This window comes from Vombatus ursinus, unplaced genomic scaffold (assembly GCF_900497805.2).
Source record: "Vombatus ursinus unplaced genomic scaffold, bare-nosed wombat genome assembly UNPS02014159.1, whole genome shotgun sequence".
Lineage (NCBI taxonomy): Eukaryota > Metazoa > Chordata > Mammalia > Diprotodontia > Vombatidae > Vombatus > Vombatus ursinus.
Window position 1 is genome coordinate 980,720 of NW_020953937.1, and position 16,318 is coordinate 997,037.

Consider the following 16,318-nt stretch of genomic DNA (forward strand, 5'->3'; position numbering starts at 1 on the left):
CTTTTTAAACTTTCTCTCTCTTCCTCCTTCCTCACCCCTGTCATTGAGAGGACAGCAATTTGATATAGGTTATACATGTACAGTCATGCAGAACATTTCCGTATTAGTCATGTTGTGAAGGAAAACATAGACAAAAAAAAAAAACTCAAGAAAAATAAAGAAAGCTTAGAAAGTCTGCTTCAATCTGTATACAGCAGCCATCAGTTCTTCCTCTGGGGGTGGGCAGCATTTTTCGTCATAAGTCCTTCAGAGTTTACACACGGGTTTGAGTGGACTGCACACTCCACAGGAGTTAGCATGCTCCAAACGCCAGTGAGATATTAGGTTGTTTTCAAGAAGGCAGAGTTTCCAGGAAGAAGAGATCATCCCCCTGCCCTCTGGCCTGTCAGACCATCTGGAATTGATGGTCAGTTCTGGGCACCAAACGTTACAGTGAGAAGCTGGAGAGTGTCCAGGACAGGGGAGGCCCTTGGATCCATGTCATATGAAGATGTGCTGAGCTCCAGCCTCCGAAGGCCCCTGGAGGCTGCATCAGATTTGTGCCACTTGGTCCCCCAGCAGGCAGCACCATGAGGTGGACAAATTGGCATGGAAAGTGTCAGCTCCAAATCTGCACCGTCCTGGTCTTGCAGAGATGACTGAGAAGAGCTGGTCAGAGAGGAATCACAAGAACCCGGACAGAGCAGCGTTAAGAGCAGGTGGCAGGGAGAGTGTCCTGACCACGTACAATACTACAGAGAGGTCAAGGATGGGGATGGAGAAAAAGCCTCAGCAGAAAGAAGCCAGATGACACTGGGCAGAGAAGGGAGAATGAGATAAGAGAGGAGAAAAGTATAGACAGCCTCTGCTAAGGACCAGCTCTTTTACACGCTGCATATCTGGCACATTCCTCTTAGGCCAGAGAAGGTAGAAGAGAGATCTGTAATTCCACGTTTCTTCGATGCCACAAAAGTGGGACAAGTTTAGCTGAACAGAATCATTCTCTCAAACATATTCTAAGGAAACAAACCTAGTTAAATGCCTCTGTAGGTGAACTAAGTCAGGTTGCAGATTAAACTACGTTCGGAGGGGTCACAAAGGGCTGGTTGAGAGGGGAGGTTTACAGTCACCGAGATAACCGAGGGATCTCTGACAACTGGGATCCTTCCTCCGGCTTCTTATCTGAAGAATGTTTGAGGCCTTAGGTGAGTGCTCACATCCCAGGGGACAGGTCTAACTAAATAAGCCAGCTCAGTACCCTCCTAGCCAGGAGAACTGCTCTGACCTCCCTGCAGATGATGCCAATTAATAAAAGGAAACCAAAGATTGGTCCTATTCTTACGGCTAGCACTGACCCTAACCCTAAGGCTGCTCCTCAGCTGAGCCCCTTCGGGGGCAGGGTCCAGCGTTGACCCTAGAATGTCTCAGCCCAATCCCCAGGCCAATTATAAGTCAGTCTTGGCCCCGCCGCTCAGCCTGGGTCTGGCCACGCTGGCTGCAGAAGGCCCAGGCTCTGTCTGCAGGGCCAGCCAGGCCGGCCAGGCTCTCCGGAGCCCTTCACATGGTGTGAAGTGGAGCCAGAAGGACACATCCCGCCGGGTGGGGGGAGCCTTCGAGCCCAACGGCTGTGCCCGGACAGCTCAGCTTGGCCAAGCTGCCATTCTCATCAAGCTGCACCCGGGGCACGGCGGGGAAGGGCGAGGCTGGGGACCAGGAGGGAGACGCGGCTTCTGACTGGCCCAGGGAATGCCTGGCACACAGTAGGCAGCTAAACGCTTGTTGGCTGACTGAGCGTGCCTGACCGAGGCACTGACTTCGGCTTGCACAGACCCTTGGCATTTGTCAGTGCTTCCTGTGGGCCAGGCACGGTGCCAAGCGCTTTACCAAAACGATCTCCTCCGATCCTCACAAACCGTGAGGCACACGCTCTCCTCGCCCCATTTCCCAGTGGAGCACGACGAGGATGATCCTGCACTGGGGCTGGGGGGGAGGGGCGGGGCGGGCACGTGGTGGGGAGAGAACTGCGGCCAGGGCGTCTGCGTCTGCGTCTGCGCAGCTCCTCAGAGCCCTCAGATCCAGGGCCAAGCGTGTGGGCGTCGAGTCTCGAGGCCGCTGGGGGTCCCCTGGCCAGAGCTGAGATCGCATCTGCCTTCCAGCTGAAGAGGCCATTCAGTCTGCTGCATTCTCCGGAAGACCCTCATTTCGACTTGGGGTTTGCGCACGATGTGCTGTTCGCGCTGGCCTTTTGTGTGGCCAGCGTTTGGTGGCAAGGGAGTGACAAGAGTCGGGGGCAGCCTGCCAGGAAGGGGCCCTGGGTCCTGCCTCCTCCTCCCCCACGAGAGCCCACTGCTGGGGCTGGCAGACCCTTCTACTGCGCCCCCCAAGAAGGGAAGGCGATGGCCTCGGGGACCCTACCAGCCTCCCCACCTGGGGATCCTCTGCATCCACTCGCACATGTGCTTTCTCATGTAACGAAGGCGCTGTTACGACGACCCCCATTTTACAGACGAGGAGACTGATCTAATGGTTTACCCAGGGGTTCACCCACAGCCGGTCGGTGTCTGAGGTGGAATCTGAACCCTGGTCTTCCTGACTCAGGGCAACACTCTATCTCCCAGACATCATTAAAATTTGAAGAGAAATTCAAAGCCATGTGGACGCCTAGGAACAAAGGGGCGCCTTGCTCACCAGGCCCCGAGCGCTGACAGCCTCCCCCTTCCCCCGCGTCTCTGGTGGAAGCCCAGAGCTTTGGGCTCTGAAGCTTGGGGCTTCAGCTGCCTGGAACGCTGCGTCTCCAGCCCCAGCTGCCCCTTCTTCCAAACGCCTGACTTTGGAGATCTCCAGATGGGCCTCCTTGACGGTCCCCAGTCCCCCCACCCTGGGCTCCACAGCAGGGAGCCTGGCTCTGCTTCAGTGACCCTGATGGAACCGAGTTGGGCAAGGAGAGCTTGCCCAGCATCCCGGGTAGGCCGGCCTGCCCCGTTCCAGTCCCTGCATTTGGGAGGCGACAGGGAGCCCCAGAACCTGCGGCCTGGGCCGCTTGCCACCCAAACAAACAATACATTCTTCTACATTCTGCTTGGGCTGCTAGAAATCCTTTGGCATGCAGCAAGCGGCCCCGGCGGAGTGGGAAAATCACTGTGGCCCCGGAATGGAGAATGGACGGGGTGGGGTGGGGTGGAGAGAGACTTGAGGCAGGCAGATATCCCGTGGTGCGCTCGGAGTTATCAGACAGGATTGGGATGAAGATCCAGCCAAGGAGAGAAGGAGTGGTCAGAGGGGTAGGAGCAGAAGCAGGAAAGAGAGAGAGAGAGAGAGAGAGAGAGAGAGAGAGAGAGAGAGAGAGAGAGAGAGGCAGAGGGAGGGAGACACACACACACACAGAGACAGAGAGACAGAAAGAGACAGAGACAGAAACAAAGAGAGACCCACAGAGACAGAGAGACAGAAAAAGAGAGAGACAGAGAGAGGCAAAGGGAGAAGGAGGAAGAGAGAGAGACACAGAGAGACAGAGAGAGACAGAGACAGACAGACAGATAGAGAGACAGAAAAAGACAGAGACAGAAACAGAGAGAGACCCACAGAGACAGACAGAGACAGAGAGACAGAAAAAGACAGAAAGACAGAAACAGAGACAGAGAGGGAGAGAGACAAAGAGACAGAGAGAGACCGACAGAGACAGAGACAGAAAAAGAGACAGAAAAAGAAACAGAGAGAGACAGAGAGAGGGAGAGGGAGGAAGAGAGACACAGAGAGACATAGAAAGAGACAGAGACAGACAGAGAGACAGAAAAAGACAGAGACAGAAACAGAGAGAGACCGACAGAGACAGAGAGACAGAAAAAGACAGAAACAGAGAGAGACAGAGAGAGAAAGAGATAGACAGAGATGAAGAGACAGAGGGGGCCATTGCAGGTGGGCTTCTCGGGGAGCGTAGCCACTGAAGGTAGGAGAGATGCTGGCCGGGCCGGATCAAGTGAGTTCCGAGATCAGAGGAGACGTGGGCATGTTTGTGCCAGGAGAGAGGCTGAAACCGAAGATGGGTGAATGACACAACGCGTTGACATGGAGATGCTTCTCCTGGCTGCACAAGCATAAACTATGCCAAACTGCTTGCCTTCTCAACGAGGGGGAAGGGAAGCAGGCAGTGAATTTGGAACTCAGCATTTAAAAACATGATTGTTAAGCATTGTTTTTACATGTAATTGGAAAAAATAAAATATTTTAAAACAAACAAGAAAAATGAAAGAGCAGGGATGACAGAGGGGGCGATCTGCTGGAGGAGACGGGATGGAAGGGGGCCACCGAGCAGGTGGAGGGGTCAGCCCCGCCTCATCATGGGAGGAGAGGGGCAGAAGGCACCGGGGGATGGGAGGGGAGGGAGCTCCTGGTGAATGGCTCGACTTAGGAGGCAGGGTCTGGGCTGGGGTGGGGGGGAAGCCATGGGAGGTTTGAGGAGGCTTGAGGAGGCTTGAGGAGGTTTGGGAGAGGGAGCTGATGAGGGAGGGAGCAGGGAGGGCCCGGTGGAGATGATATCACACAAACTGGAAGCGGACCCAGTGAATCACCTAGTGACTTTCTCCAGCTTCCTTCAGTGGAATGGGAGTAGGTGTAAAGGCAGGAGATGGTGGGCATGATCCAAGGCTGAGGCCCAGCAGAAACTGAGGCCTGCTCCCCCATCTCAATTAACCAGACAGACTTAATTAGCTTGTATTGTTGCTGCTGTTCTTTGGTCTTCGTTCTTGGTGAGGAAGGGGGTGTGAGAAGACTGGAGAAGTGAGAGGGGGCTGCATTATGCGGGGCTTTACATGCCTAGTAGAGCATAGGGCGTCTATCGAGTAGGGGAGTCACCCTCACTTTAGGAAAACCATTTTGGTGACTGAATGGAGAATGAACTGGAGGGGGGAGAGACCAGAGTCAGACAGACCTGCCCCCTCCCCTTCCCCACCCCCAGCAGCTATTGCCATAGTCATAGTGGGGGTGATCCAAAGCTGAGGCTTGTCTGGGCACAATTGGGGATATGGCAAAGGAAAGACAGATTGAAGAGAGGACGACAGTGTGTAATGGGATGGGCTCACCAGGTGGTCAAGATGGGGAGGAGTGGCTGGTGCAGGGGGGAGGTCCTAGAAGAGAACTGAGGGGTCAAGGGCTTGGAGGTCATGATGAGGATGAAGAGTAGCTATGAAAGGGGAGTCAGAGGGAGAGGCAAAAAGCCTACAGATTCAGAATTCTAGACCATAGAGGTGGCACATCTGTGGCTGATGGCAAGATCAAAGGTATGCCCATCTTTGTGTGTGGTTCAGTCAGGTGGAGAAATAGGTAATGAGAGGTGAGGAGGTTGAGGAATTGGGAGTATTGAGGAAGAGTCAATATGTATACTTAAGCGCCTTAGTACATCCGAAGGCAGGAACTGAGGAGGAAAGATGGCGAGCCCAGGATTGATCTCATTCCGAAAAAAAGGGCAGCAGACGACTGCTACCAGGATTTTGACTGGGTGGTAGATGTGCATGGAATGAACACTTCATGACTCAAATGAACAAGGCAGTGAGGTCACTCTGTGATGAAGGAAGGGGAAGAACGATGAGCAAGGAGGGTTCCATCTCCCTGCAGTCCCCCCCCCCCGCCCCCGAGAGTGAGTAAAGGGGCAGCCAGGGAGGCTGGTCACGGGGGGGGGGGGGGGGGGGGGAGCCAGACGCCAGTCAGAGCTAGTAGCCTGAAGGAGTGAGAGATGAATAGACAACATGAAGGAAGGTTTGTTGCCTATGGAAGACGCATTCCAGAGGGCATAGAGGAAGGGCTGGGTGGAGTTAGGATTCAAGAGTGGGGTAGGAGGGTTGAGGGAGGTGGGGATGAGGAATCAGATGGTGATGGGAGTGAAGATGGTGATCTGTAGGAGAGTCACTGGGATGGGAAGCGTCTGACCAGGAGTGAGCGTGGCCATCACTGAGTGGAGGGCACCCCCCAACCGAGGACAGGTACAACAGAGAGGGGTGTCCCGCCCGCGCCCTAGGGGAGGGCTGCGCTTCTCTGTCCCCCGGTTCTCACCTCCCAGCTGTAGGGGTGACATTGGAGTACTTGTGGGTATGATGCACCTGGGCAGAGTCTCCCCGTTAGACTGTGAGCTCCCTGAGGGCAGGGGGGGCGGTAGAGACCCCAAACTCTGGCCCCAGGCAAAGACCCTGCAGCCCCGCCCTGGGTACTAGCTGGTGTGGCGCTATCTAGAGGGGTGGAGACGCCCCCGAGGGGCTTTGTCTCCATTGATCCATTGATCACCCCCATTGATCCATCACAGCGCTTCCTGCCAGGACATCTCCCCATGTCCCCACAAGGTGGACGGGTGGCCTGAGGCCACCTGGAGGACACAGCCTGCTCCCTGCCTGTTTCCCAGCCCCAGGGATGGTGAGTACAGTCGGGAAGAGGCTGAAGATGATCTGGCGGCCTCACACGACCCCCGCTGCAGAAACATTCGTTGGAGGTGTCGGCCCAAGGGACTTAGCTCGAGCACGCAGACCTGCCCAAGAGTGTCTGTAAGTGCCCTGTTGTGGCCAGCCCTGCAAAGCCCCGGGGCCTGGGGGGGAGGGGGCCCGGGGGGGGGAAACAAGGGGGGGGGGGGGGGGGGGGGGGGGGGGAGGAGAACCAGACCAGGTCGAAGGAACTGCTGGGGTGACGGCGGTGATGTAATAAGATCTGCACATTAAGAGAGTCGTTGTTAGTGGAGCCCCAGGCAGACTGGATCAGGGCCGGGGACGGGGCTGGAGGCAAGGAGACCAGCCCCAAGGCTGCTGTAGGCACTCCACGGTGATGGCCCCGCGATCGACAGGGAGAACAACCACGGGGGTACGATGAGCTAGACAGGCTAGTTGCCTGGGGAGTGTTTGAAGGGAAGACACCTCCCCGCCAGGAGGCTACTGTAGGGATTCCAGGCTGACGATGGCTGCGTTAATGTGCTAAAGGGAGACCAGCCCTAAGGCTGCTGTGGGCAGTCCACGGTGACAGCTTGGGGAATGGAAAGGCCAATTGTGAGGCTATCCATGGCACTCCATTGTGATTGCCCGTTGAGGGCTTGAAAGTGAGACCATCTTGTAGGCTCCTGTGGCAGGCCAGGCTGGCTGGGTGATTGTGTGAAAGGGAGACCAACCAGGAGGTACCGGATCCAGTAAACCAGCCATCCAGATTGATGGCTAGGTCAGTGAAAAGGGAGGCTAACCCAGAGGCTGCTGCAGCACTTCAGGCTGAGCTCCGATTTACCATGAAGGCATGGGGTATTCCTAGGAGGCTACTGGGTCACTCCAGGCCCATCACCGAGTGAGAGATTGAAAGGCAAACCAACTAACACCTCTCCTGAGATCGGTCACGTTCAACACGACGCAGAAGGCCATCTTTTCCTGCAAAGCAAAACCCCAAGTTTTCCCAGCGTCCATCCTTGCTGATCTCTCTGTGACAGCACAAAGCTACCGACCACCCTCTCCTCCTGTGCAGGTGTGGATGTGTCCTTTCTAACTTGGAAGCTCTGTGATGCATATAAACTGATGTCAGATGGAAAGCAGAACCCCTACAGCCCTGTTCCTCACCACAACTCTAGAAAAAAAGATCCAGTGACTAGTAACAGTAACTCAATTTTTGTCGGTGCTCGAAGGGGAACAGCTGTCTTAATGATAGTCCCGTAAGGATGGGACTTAGCTAGACCCAATTCGGGGATGGAACGGGCATCTCCTGACTTCAGATCTTCTGTTCTGCTATCCAACAGCAACGGCAACAAGACTCATACAGATATCCATGAGGGAAGAGTTCCGAAGGGGATGTGAACAAAGCAGACTTGGTGTTATTGGTTTTATTTTTTTTTAATTCAACAAATTCAGTATTACAGTTTCATATATCTTTTATTTTTGCTTGTATATTTGAATGCTTTTTTTTTGTGGATTACTACCAAGTTTAGAAAAATGGAAAACAAAAGAAAAAGGTGAAGTCCCACATAACTAGTTATGCATATGACACTATAGAAATGTTGGCTGTTATTAGCTTATATATATGTATATACACACACAGACACAATACATACACAGATACATTGAATGTTTCAGTAGTTTTACTAAATAGGGTTTTTTTGTGCATCTGGAATTTTTTGGGACGATCACTAACCTTAGAATTACATAAAGTAAGGCTGACCCTAATAATATGAAATTGAATAGGAATAAATGTAAAATCTTACTCTTGGGCTCAAGAAAACTCCACAAATACACAACGGGGGAAGGCATGATTAGACAGACAATATTTTGTCTGAAGAAGACCTGGTGGTTCTAGTGGACTACAAGCTCAATATGAGTCAAATGTGATTCAGCAGCCATGAAACCAAGCGGGATTTCAGGCTGCCTGCCCTAAGAGAGGTATGGCTTCCAAAAGTGAGGAGGGCCCACTGCAGGCTCCCGTGGTCAGACCACAGCTGGAGCACTGCGTTCAGTTCTGAGGCCACAGCTGAGGAAGAACCGTTATAAGCTGGAGAGTGTCCTTAGGAGGGCAGAGAATAATGTCAAAGTGCCTCTAGTCATGCAATGAGGACTGGCTGAGGGAACGGGCATCGTTAGCTGGAGAAGACTTGGGCGTGATAACTGTCTTCAAGTATCTGAAAGGCTGTCACGTGGACAAGGAAGTACAAATCTTCTCAAGGGCCCAAAGGGCAGAAACAGGAGCAAAGATGTTGCCAAGAGGTAAACTTAGGTTGGACAGAAGTAAAAACCCACTAATAATTAGAGCTACCCCCCAATGGAAAGCGCTACCTCGAGTGATCCATCACAGGCGTCGGGCTGGACGGCACGTCCAAGCCCTTCTGAGGTAAAGCGACATGCCTGCGCCACACAGATATGGGTGGCAGGGTCGGGCTCTGCACTTCGGGCGTGCTTCAGAGATCATCTGCAGCTAGCGCCCACACTTCCACTGGGCTCTGCCCTCACTGGAGGGCTTCCTACAAAGGCTTCTTTAGGTTATAGTGGGGATTCCTTGGTGGGCAAGGAACAGAGGACAAGCAGACCTTGGGAGTCTCTCCCAACACACACATCTATACATGCATGCATGTACATAACTTATATACACCCCCACCCCCCATAATACATACATATATACACGTCAGTGGTTTACAGGAATCCATAGGTGAGGCACTATTTAATTCAGATGGTGCATCAGCACACCAGCTGCACTGACTTACACAACTCTGCTGCCACCTGAGGGCAGCTAACAGAAGGACAAGATGCAGGGTAATCTCTCCAATCACCCAGCAACCCTGGGAATGGTGAGAAATTCTGCCATCTTGAATCTCCAAGAGTCAACAAATGGCTAGTCTATGCAACTTTCCCCACATTATTCCATCCCTGCCATTAACACCCAAGAAGTCTGGGATGTGGGATGTACCAAGACGGCCTAAGGTCATTCTCTTTTAAAGAACGATGATGGAATTTTCTGTGGATATTTTTGGACATAATCGCTTCCCTATAAGCTACTCCCTCCCAGCGAACACCCCTTCCCACCCCCACCCCGTGCACTTTCCCTCAGTTTAGCAAAAACACTGAACATAGTGATTGCGAAGAACAGTCCATCTGACTCTTCATTCATTGTTCGGCTTTTCTGAATGGGGGAAGGAAACCATGTTTTCTCTGAGTCTTAGGGACCAATACTGGTCGCTGTTATTGCACCGGACTCTGTCGTCTCTGTCACTCCACGTGCTGGCCTTCTGGTTCCGTATACAAGGCCTGACAGTTCCTCTCCACATTGAGTACTGGTTTGAATACATTCGTGTGCCACAATTTGCTCACCCTCCCAATTTATGGGTATTTCTAGTTTTTTTGGTACTTGATGAGTGGTCACCTGCAAACTTCAATTGATGACATGAAAATATATTCTAAATCACTAAAAGGACGAGAAATTCAAGTTAAAACAACTCTTCAGTTTCACCTTACATTATGCAAATGGTAAAGATAGTAAAAGATGGGCACCACTGTAGAGAGACTGGGAAGACAGGCACCTTGAGGCATTTCTGGTGAACTTTGAAGTTGTCTAAACATTGTGACTTTCAATTTGAAATCATCTAAGTGTCTAAACTGTCTATACCTTTAACCCAGGTATCACACTACTGGGTACCTAGGCCGAGAAGTCAAAGACAGAAACAAAGGTCCAATTTATAAAAATATATCCACGGCAGCACTTCTTATGGCAGCAAAACACTTGAAACCAAGTGCGTGCCTCTTGATAGGAGGAGGTGCAACAAACTGTGGAAAGTGAACGTAATGGATTATTCCTGAGCAGCAAGAAGTGATAGACACGAGGCCGAGTGAGGTGAGCAGAGTCAAAAGAACCACACACACGACAACTAAAGGCAAGTCAAAATGAGTAACAGAAAACCAGTGAAGCTCGTGGGATATAACGAAACAGAATCCCCTCCCCTCGGGGCAGAGGGATGGGGGAATACTAGTATAAAATGATGTTTACATTGTCACACATGGTGTCTATCATTTTTCTATTAACTGTTTTGTTATAAGAGACGGTTGGATCCGGAAGTAGTGGGTGCGTGGCAAAAAACTATGATGTAAAAGAAAAAAAGAAATCAATAAAATATTTTAAATTCAAAATATTTAAAGGATTAAGGTCCCAGAGTTCAAATGATAAAACATAACTTCAGGACAGAATATTTACAGTTAGTCAGATACAGTCTTAGCATCACTATTTCTATATCAGTTTTTATCAAAAGACAGGGTTCACTTTAGGGATGTGTGGAAAATGTGATGTAAATACAAAAGGCATTGATAAAATGTAGATTTATAATACTGCTGTGATGAATTAGGGTGCATATTGGGCCTTTTTTCAATGGCATCCTTGGGGGTATAAAATCAGTGGTGGAATAGCTGGACCAAAGGGGGTAAACAGCTCTGTAACTCTCCTCGCATGATTCCAAACTGCTTTCCAGAGCACTTGACCCAAACTGTAACGTAACCAACAGTGTATGAGGGTGCCCATCTTTCCAGACTTATCCAAACATAGACTATTTCTTTTACCATCTTCACCAACTTGAGAGATGTGATCCCTCATTAACGTTTTAACATGTATTTCTCATTGTTAATGAACCAGAACTCTTTTTTGTGAAGTTGTTGAGTTTGTATTTTGAAACTCCTTTGACCACCTATCCTCTAGGGAATGGATTTCTGACAACTGTTGACATATTTTTGTTAATCCCTCATGTTTTGAACGTCGGGGATGTTTGATGCAAATACTCTTTCCTAAACCAAAAGCTTCTTACCTTATTCCAGTCGCAGTGACTTTGTTATTATAAAAATATTTTAATTTATGACCAGTTTTGTCTTTTGTAATCTTCTCTACCTCTGATCTGGTTATGAATTCTCCCCAACCCTATCTGTGAGTAGTACTTCCTTCCAGTTATTTTTGTAATGTGCCCTTTTATATTTAGATATCTTTGATATGTCTGACATCTAGAATCTATAGGGTATTGACAAATTCACAAGACTGAGTGATCCTCCAAGAGATAAATGGTCAAAGGATACAAACAGTCAATTATCATTACTCCAATCAAGTCATACTCTTCATTGTGGCGCAGAGGCATCCCTGGGTAATCAAAGGAATGAAAGCTGCCAAGTCATACACCAAGGTGGAGAGGTGACAAAGGAAGTTTGAAGAGGCTCCTAGCCAGAATGGCTGCAGGGTAAACTTGTCCAGCTAAAGCAACTGTAAAAGAACTTCTAAGTCACACAGGAGTTGTCTGCTCTAGCACAGGCAGTACCTACACTGATGAAATATCACTTATCTGATGCTTCCTAAGGAATCACCTAATGCCGCAGGGGTTCCTGCATTCATTGCATCTATTAGTTTCTCACCAGCATGGATTATCTCTTGTTCATTTAGGGGTCTGATCTGGCTGAATGGTTTCCCGTATTCATCACACCCAAAGGGTTTTTCTCCAATGTGGATCTTCTGATGTTTCCTAAGACTTCCGTAACGGCTGAAGAGTTTCCCACATTCATTACATCCAAAGGGTTTCTCACCAGTATGAAGTCTCTGATGATGAAAAAGAGATGACCTATGGCTGAAGTTTTTCCCACATTCATTACATTCGAAGGGTTTCTCGCCAGCATGAGTTCTCTGATGTTCAGTGAGGTGAACCTTCTGGCTGAAGGCTCTCCCACATTCACTGCATTCAAAGGGTTTCTCTCCAGCATGAATTCTCTGGTGTTTTGTAAGGTTTCCTCTCTGGCTGAAGGATTTCCCGCATTCATTACATTTAAAGGGTTTCTCTCCGGTGTGAATTCTTTGATGTTTTGTAAGGCTTCCACTCTGGCTGAAGACCTTCCCACATTCATTACATCCAAAAAGTTTCTCGCCTGTATGAATTCTCTGATGATAAAAAAGGGATGTCCTATGGCTGAAGTTTTTCCCACACTGATTACATTCAAGAGGTTTCTCTCCAGCATGAATCCTCTGGTGTTCAGTAAGGTGTCCCCTCTGGCTGAAGGCTTTCCCACACTCATTACATTCAAAGGGTTTCTCTCCAGTATGAATTCTCTTATGTGTGTTAAGGTGTCCTCTCTGGCTAAAAACCTTCCCACATTCACTACACTCAAAAGGTTTCTCTCCAGTATGAATTTTCTGATGCACAGTAAGGCTTACCCTCCAGCTAAAGGCTTTTCCACATTCACTGCACTCAAAGGGTTTCTCTCCAGTATGAATCCTTCTATGTGCATTAAGATGTGCCCTCTGACCAAAAACTTTCCCACATTGATTACACTGAAAAAATTTCTCCCCATTGTGGCTTCTCTGATGTAAAGCAAGGCGTGAATTGTTGCTGAAGGCTTTTCCACATTCATTACACTCAAAGAGTTTCTCTCCTGCATGAATTCTCTGATGTTCAGTAAGGTTCCCACTCTGGCTGAAAGTTCTCCCACACTCATTGCACTCAAAGGGTTTCTCTCCAGTGTGAATTCTCTGATGATAAAAAAGGGATGTTCTGTGGCTGAAGTTTTTCCCACATTCAGTACATTCAAGGGGCTTCTCTCCAGCATGAATTCTTCGATGTTCAGTTAGGCATATCCTTTGGCTGAAAGCTCTCCCACATTCATTACACACAAAGGGTTTCTCTCCAGTATGAATTCTTTTATGTGCATTAAGGTGGCCCCTCTGACTGAAGACTTTCCCACATTCATTACAGCCAAAGGGTTTTTCTCCAGTATGAATTCTCTGATGCACAATAAGGCGTACCCTCCAACTAAAGGCTTTGCCACAGTCATTGCATTTAAAAGGCTTTTCTTCAGTATGAGTTCTCTGATGTATAGCAAGACATGAGGTGTTGGTAAAGTTTTTTCCACATTCGTTGCATTCAAAAGGCTTCCCTCCACCATGAATTCTCTGATGTTTAGCAAGGTTTCCCCTCTGGCTAAAGGATTTCCCACATTCATTACATTCAAAGGGTTTCTCACCAGTATGAATCCTCTGATGTTTTGAGAGGCTTCCACTGCGGCTGAAGACTTTCCCACATTCTTTACATGAAAAGGGTTTCTCACCAGTATGAACCCTCTGATGATAAAAAAGGGATGTCCTTTGGCAGAAACTTTTCTCACATTCATTGCATTTAAAAGGTTTTTCTCCAGTATGACTCCTCTGATGTTCAGTAAGGCTTCCCCTTTGGCTGAAGGTCTTTCCACACTGACGACAATGGAAAGGTTTATCTCCAGCATGAATCCTCTGATGTTCAATAAGGCTGCCCCTCCGGATGAAGGCTTTCCCACATTCATTACACTGGAAGGGTTTCTCCCCAGAATGAATTTTTTGATGTACAGTAAGGTTTCCTCTTCGGCTGAAGGCTTTCCCACATTCATTACACTGAAAGGGTTTCTCTCCCGTATGAATTCTCTGATGTTTAGTAAAGTTCCCTTTGTGATTGAAGGACTTCCCACATTCATTACAGTGAAAGAGCTTCTCTCCAGCATGAATTCTTTTATGTTCATTAAAAAAGCTTCTCTGACTAAAGCCTTCCCCATTATATTGAAAGGGTTCTTCCCCAGTATTCATTATCTGATGATAAATAAGGGATGTCCCTGGGCTGAAGGTTTTCCCATACTCATTATATTCATAGGGTTTGTTTCCAGGAGTTACAGGGTGGAATGGAAAAAGATCTGGGTGGTAATCAAAGGGCTTTTTCCACTTATTGTACTTACAATGTTTATTCTCTAAGGACATTCCATTATATAAAATTAGGTCTGAAAATTGATCAAAGCTGTTTCCAAGTGGATCATATTTAAAAAGATTTTCTCCTGAAGGAACTCTCTGTTGTGGGACAAAGATTGACCCCAGATCGAAATCTCTCCCAAATGAATTACTTCCATGGATATTCATCTCATCAAAATTTTTCACATTAACAGTTTCTAGTTGACTATATTGATTCTCTTGGTTGGCTTTCTGCCTCTCTAACATGATGTCATATTCCCAATCTTCTCCCATCTTAGAATCCCAGAAACCATCTTTGGTGAGTTTCTCATCAGATGTTTCCATACAAATGATATGCTGTGGAATGGAGTCCAAGGTTTCACATTTAATCTCCTGATTAAGGGAATCTGAAAGAAACACAGAATTATCAATGTTCCCTGTTTTTTGTGTGAGGAGAAAATTCCATTAAAGAGAATGTTTATGAATTTGGGAAAGGCAGGAAAAACACTGAATTCAATTTAATTCACAAGCATTTTTATCAAGCTCCTGCTACAAGTGGAGGGGTGTGTATGTTCAGGATACAAAGACAAAATGCCACAGTAAATGCTTTCAAAAAAGCAGAGCATGGTGGAAGGAGGGACATGAGAGCAATAACTTTGGAGAAATTGGAAGCCCAAAGACAGATGAGAAGATAGCAACAGTACCCACAGTTAGACATATGAAATGAATTCTCTTCCAGGATTTTGGAAGCACTTAAAGGATCTCAAAAAACCATGGTTGGTAATCGCTGGGAAAATGTCTAAATTTTCTAAAAGGAGAAATCTGCTAATTCTGGAAACTACAAACTGGTAAACCTGCCACTGATCTCAAGTGAAATTCAATAAGTGATCAATAAACATGAAGTTTGTGAGTATTCAGAAAAGATCTAATTACTAAGACTCAAAGAGAGCTTATTAAGAATAAATCATGGGGGTGGCACAGTGGATAGAGCACTGGCCCTGAAGTCAGGAGGACCTGAGTTCAAATCTAGCCTCAGACCAAACACCTGACACTTACTAGCTGTGTGACCCTGGAAAAGTCACTTAACCCCAACTACCTCAAAAAAAAAAAAAAAAAAGAATAAATCACGGGGCAGGTAGGTGGTACAGTGGACACAGCACCAGCCCTGGAGTCAGGAAGACCTGAGTTCAAATCCGGCCTCAGACACTTACTAGCTGTGTGACCCTGGGGCAAGTCACTTAACCCTACTGCCTAGCAAAATAAATAAATAAATAAAATTAAAACCAAGTTAGTTTCTTAAACATTTATAAGATTTCTGGACTTGTAGTTATCAGCGACCTAAATGGAGGTGCAGGGAAGCAGAGGGGATAAGAGAACTGGGAGACAGGGATGAAGAAAGCAACTATTACATAGCTACTATGTGCAAGGCACTATGCACTTGACATACATTATCTCATCTGATCCTTACAACAACTCCACAAAGGAGCTGCTGTTATTATTCCCATTTTACAGCTGAGGATATAATAACGATAATCATAATAGTAACGTTTATATAGTATTTAAAGGTCTGTAAAGCATTGTACAAATATGATCTCCTCTAATCCTCAGAATAACCCTGGGAGGCAGGTGCTATTATTATTGCCATTTTACAGAGCACGAAACTGAGGCAGAGAGACGGTAAGTCACAGGGTCACAGAGCTAGGAAGTGTGTGAAGTCAGATCTGCACTCAGGTCTTCCTGACTCCAGGCTCAGTGTTCTAACCGCCATGCCATCAGCTGCCCTGGACTTCAGCAACATAGCTGATAAAGCCCCCTAAAATATATTTCCAGACAAGATGGGAAAGTCCCAGGATCACATGAATGTGTATGGAGTTATGCGCATCTGTATTTGGTGGAATAAACTTTTCCCAGGAGTAGTACTTTGTGGATTTTATGTCAACACCAACAGCTCTCTAGTGCCAAGTCTCAGCACAGGCAGTATGGTGGCCGCACGAACAAAGGGCCAGATTCTGGGTTGAGCACGAGGCCCACGGGCAGTTAGCCAGAGAGTCGGTAAACATTTATTGAGCTCCTACTAAGTGCCAAGCACTGTCAGTCAAGCATCACCCTTCCCGATCACTAACAATGGGCTTGGATAAGTCGC

The 16,318-nt window shown here is 48.1% G+C and overlaps 1 protein-coding gene across 1 annotated transcript in view; it reads right to left on the reverse strand.

The window, feature by feature from the left end:
* Positions 1–7,873: 7,873 nt before the first annotated feature.
* LOC114040908 (zinc finger protein 569-like) overlaps positions 7,874–16,318 on the reverse strand; it is a 33,192-nt gene continuing 24,747 nt past the window's right edge. The window contains exon 4 of the mRNA XM_027859132.1: positions 7,874–14,582. Coding sequence (XP_027714933.1) covers positions 11,779–14,582 — 2,804 coding nt within the window. The 3' untranslated portion in view covers positions 7,874–11,778. The remainder of the gene's footprint in view (positions 14,583–16,318) is intronic.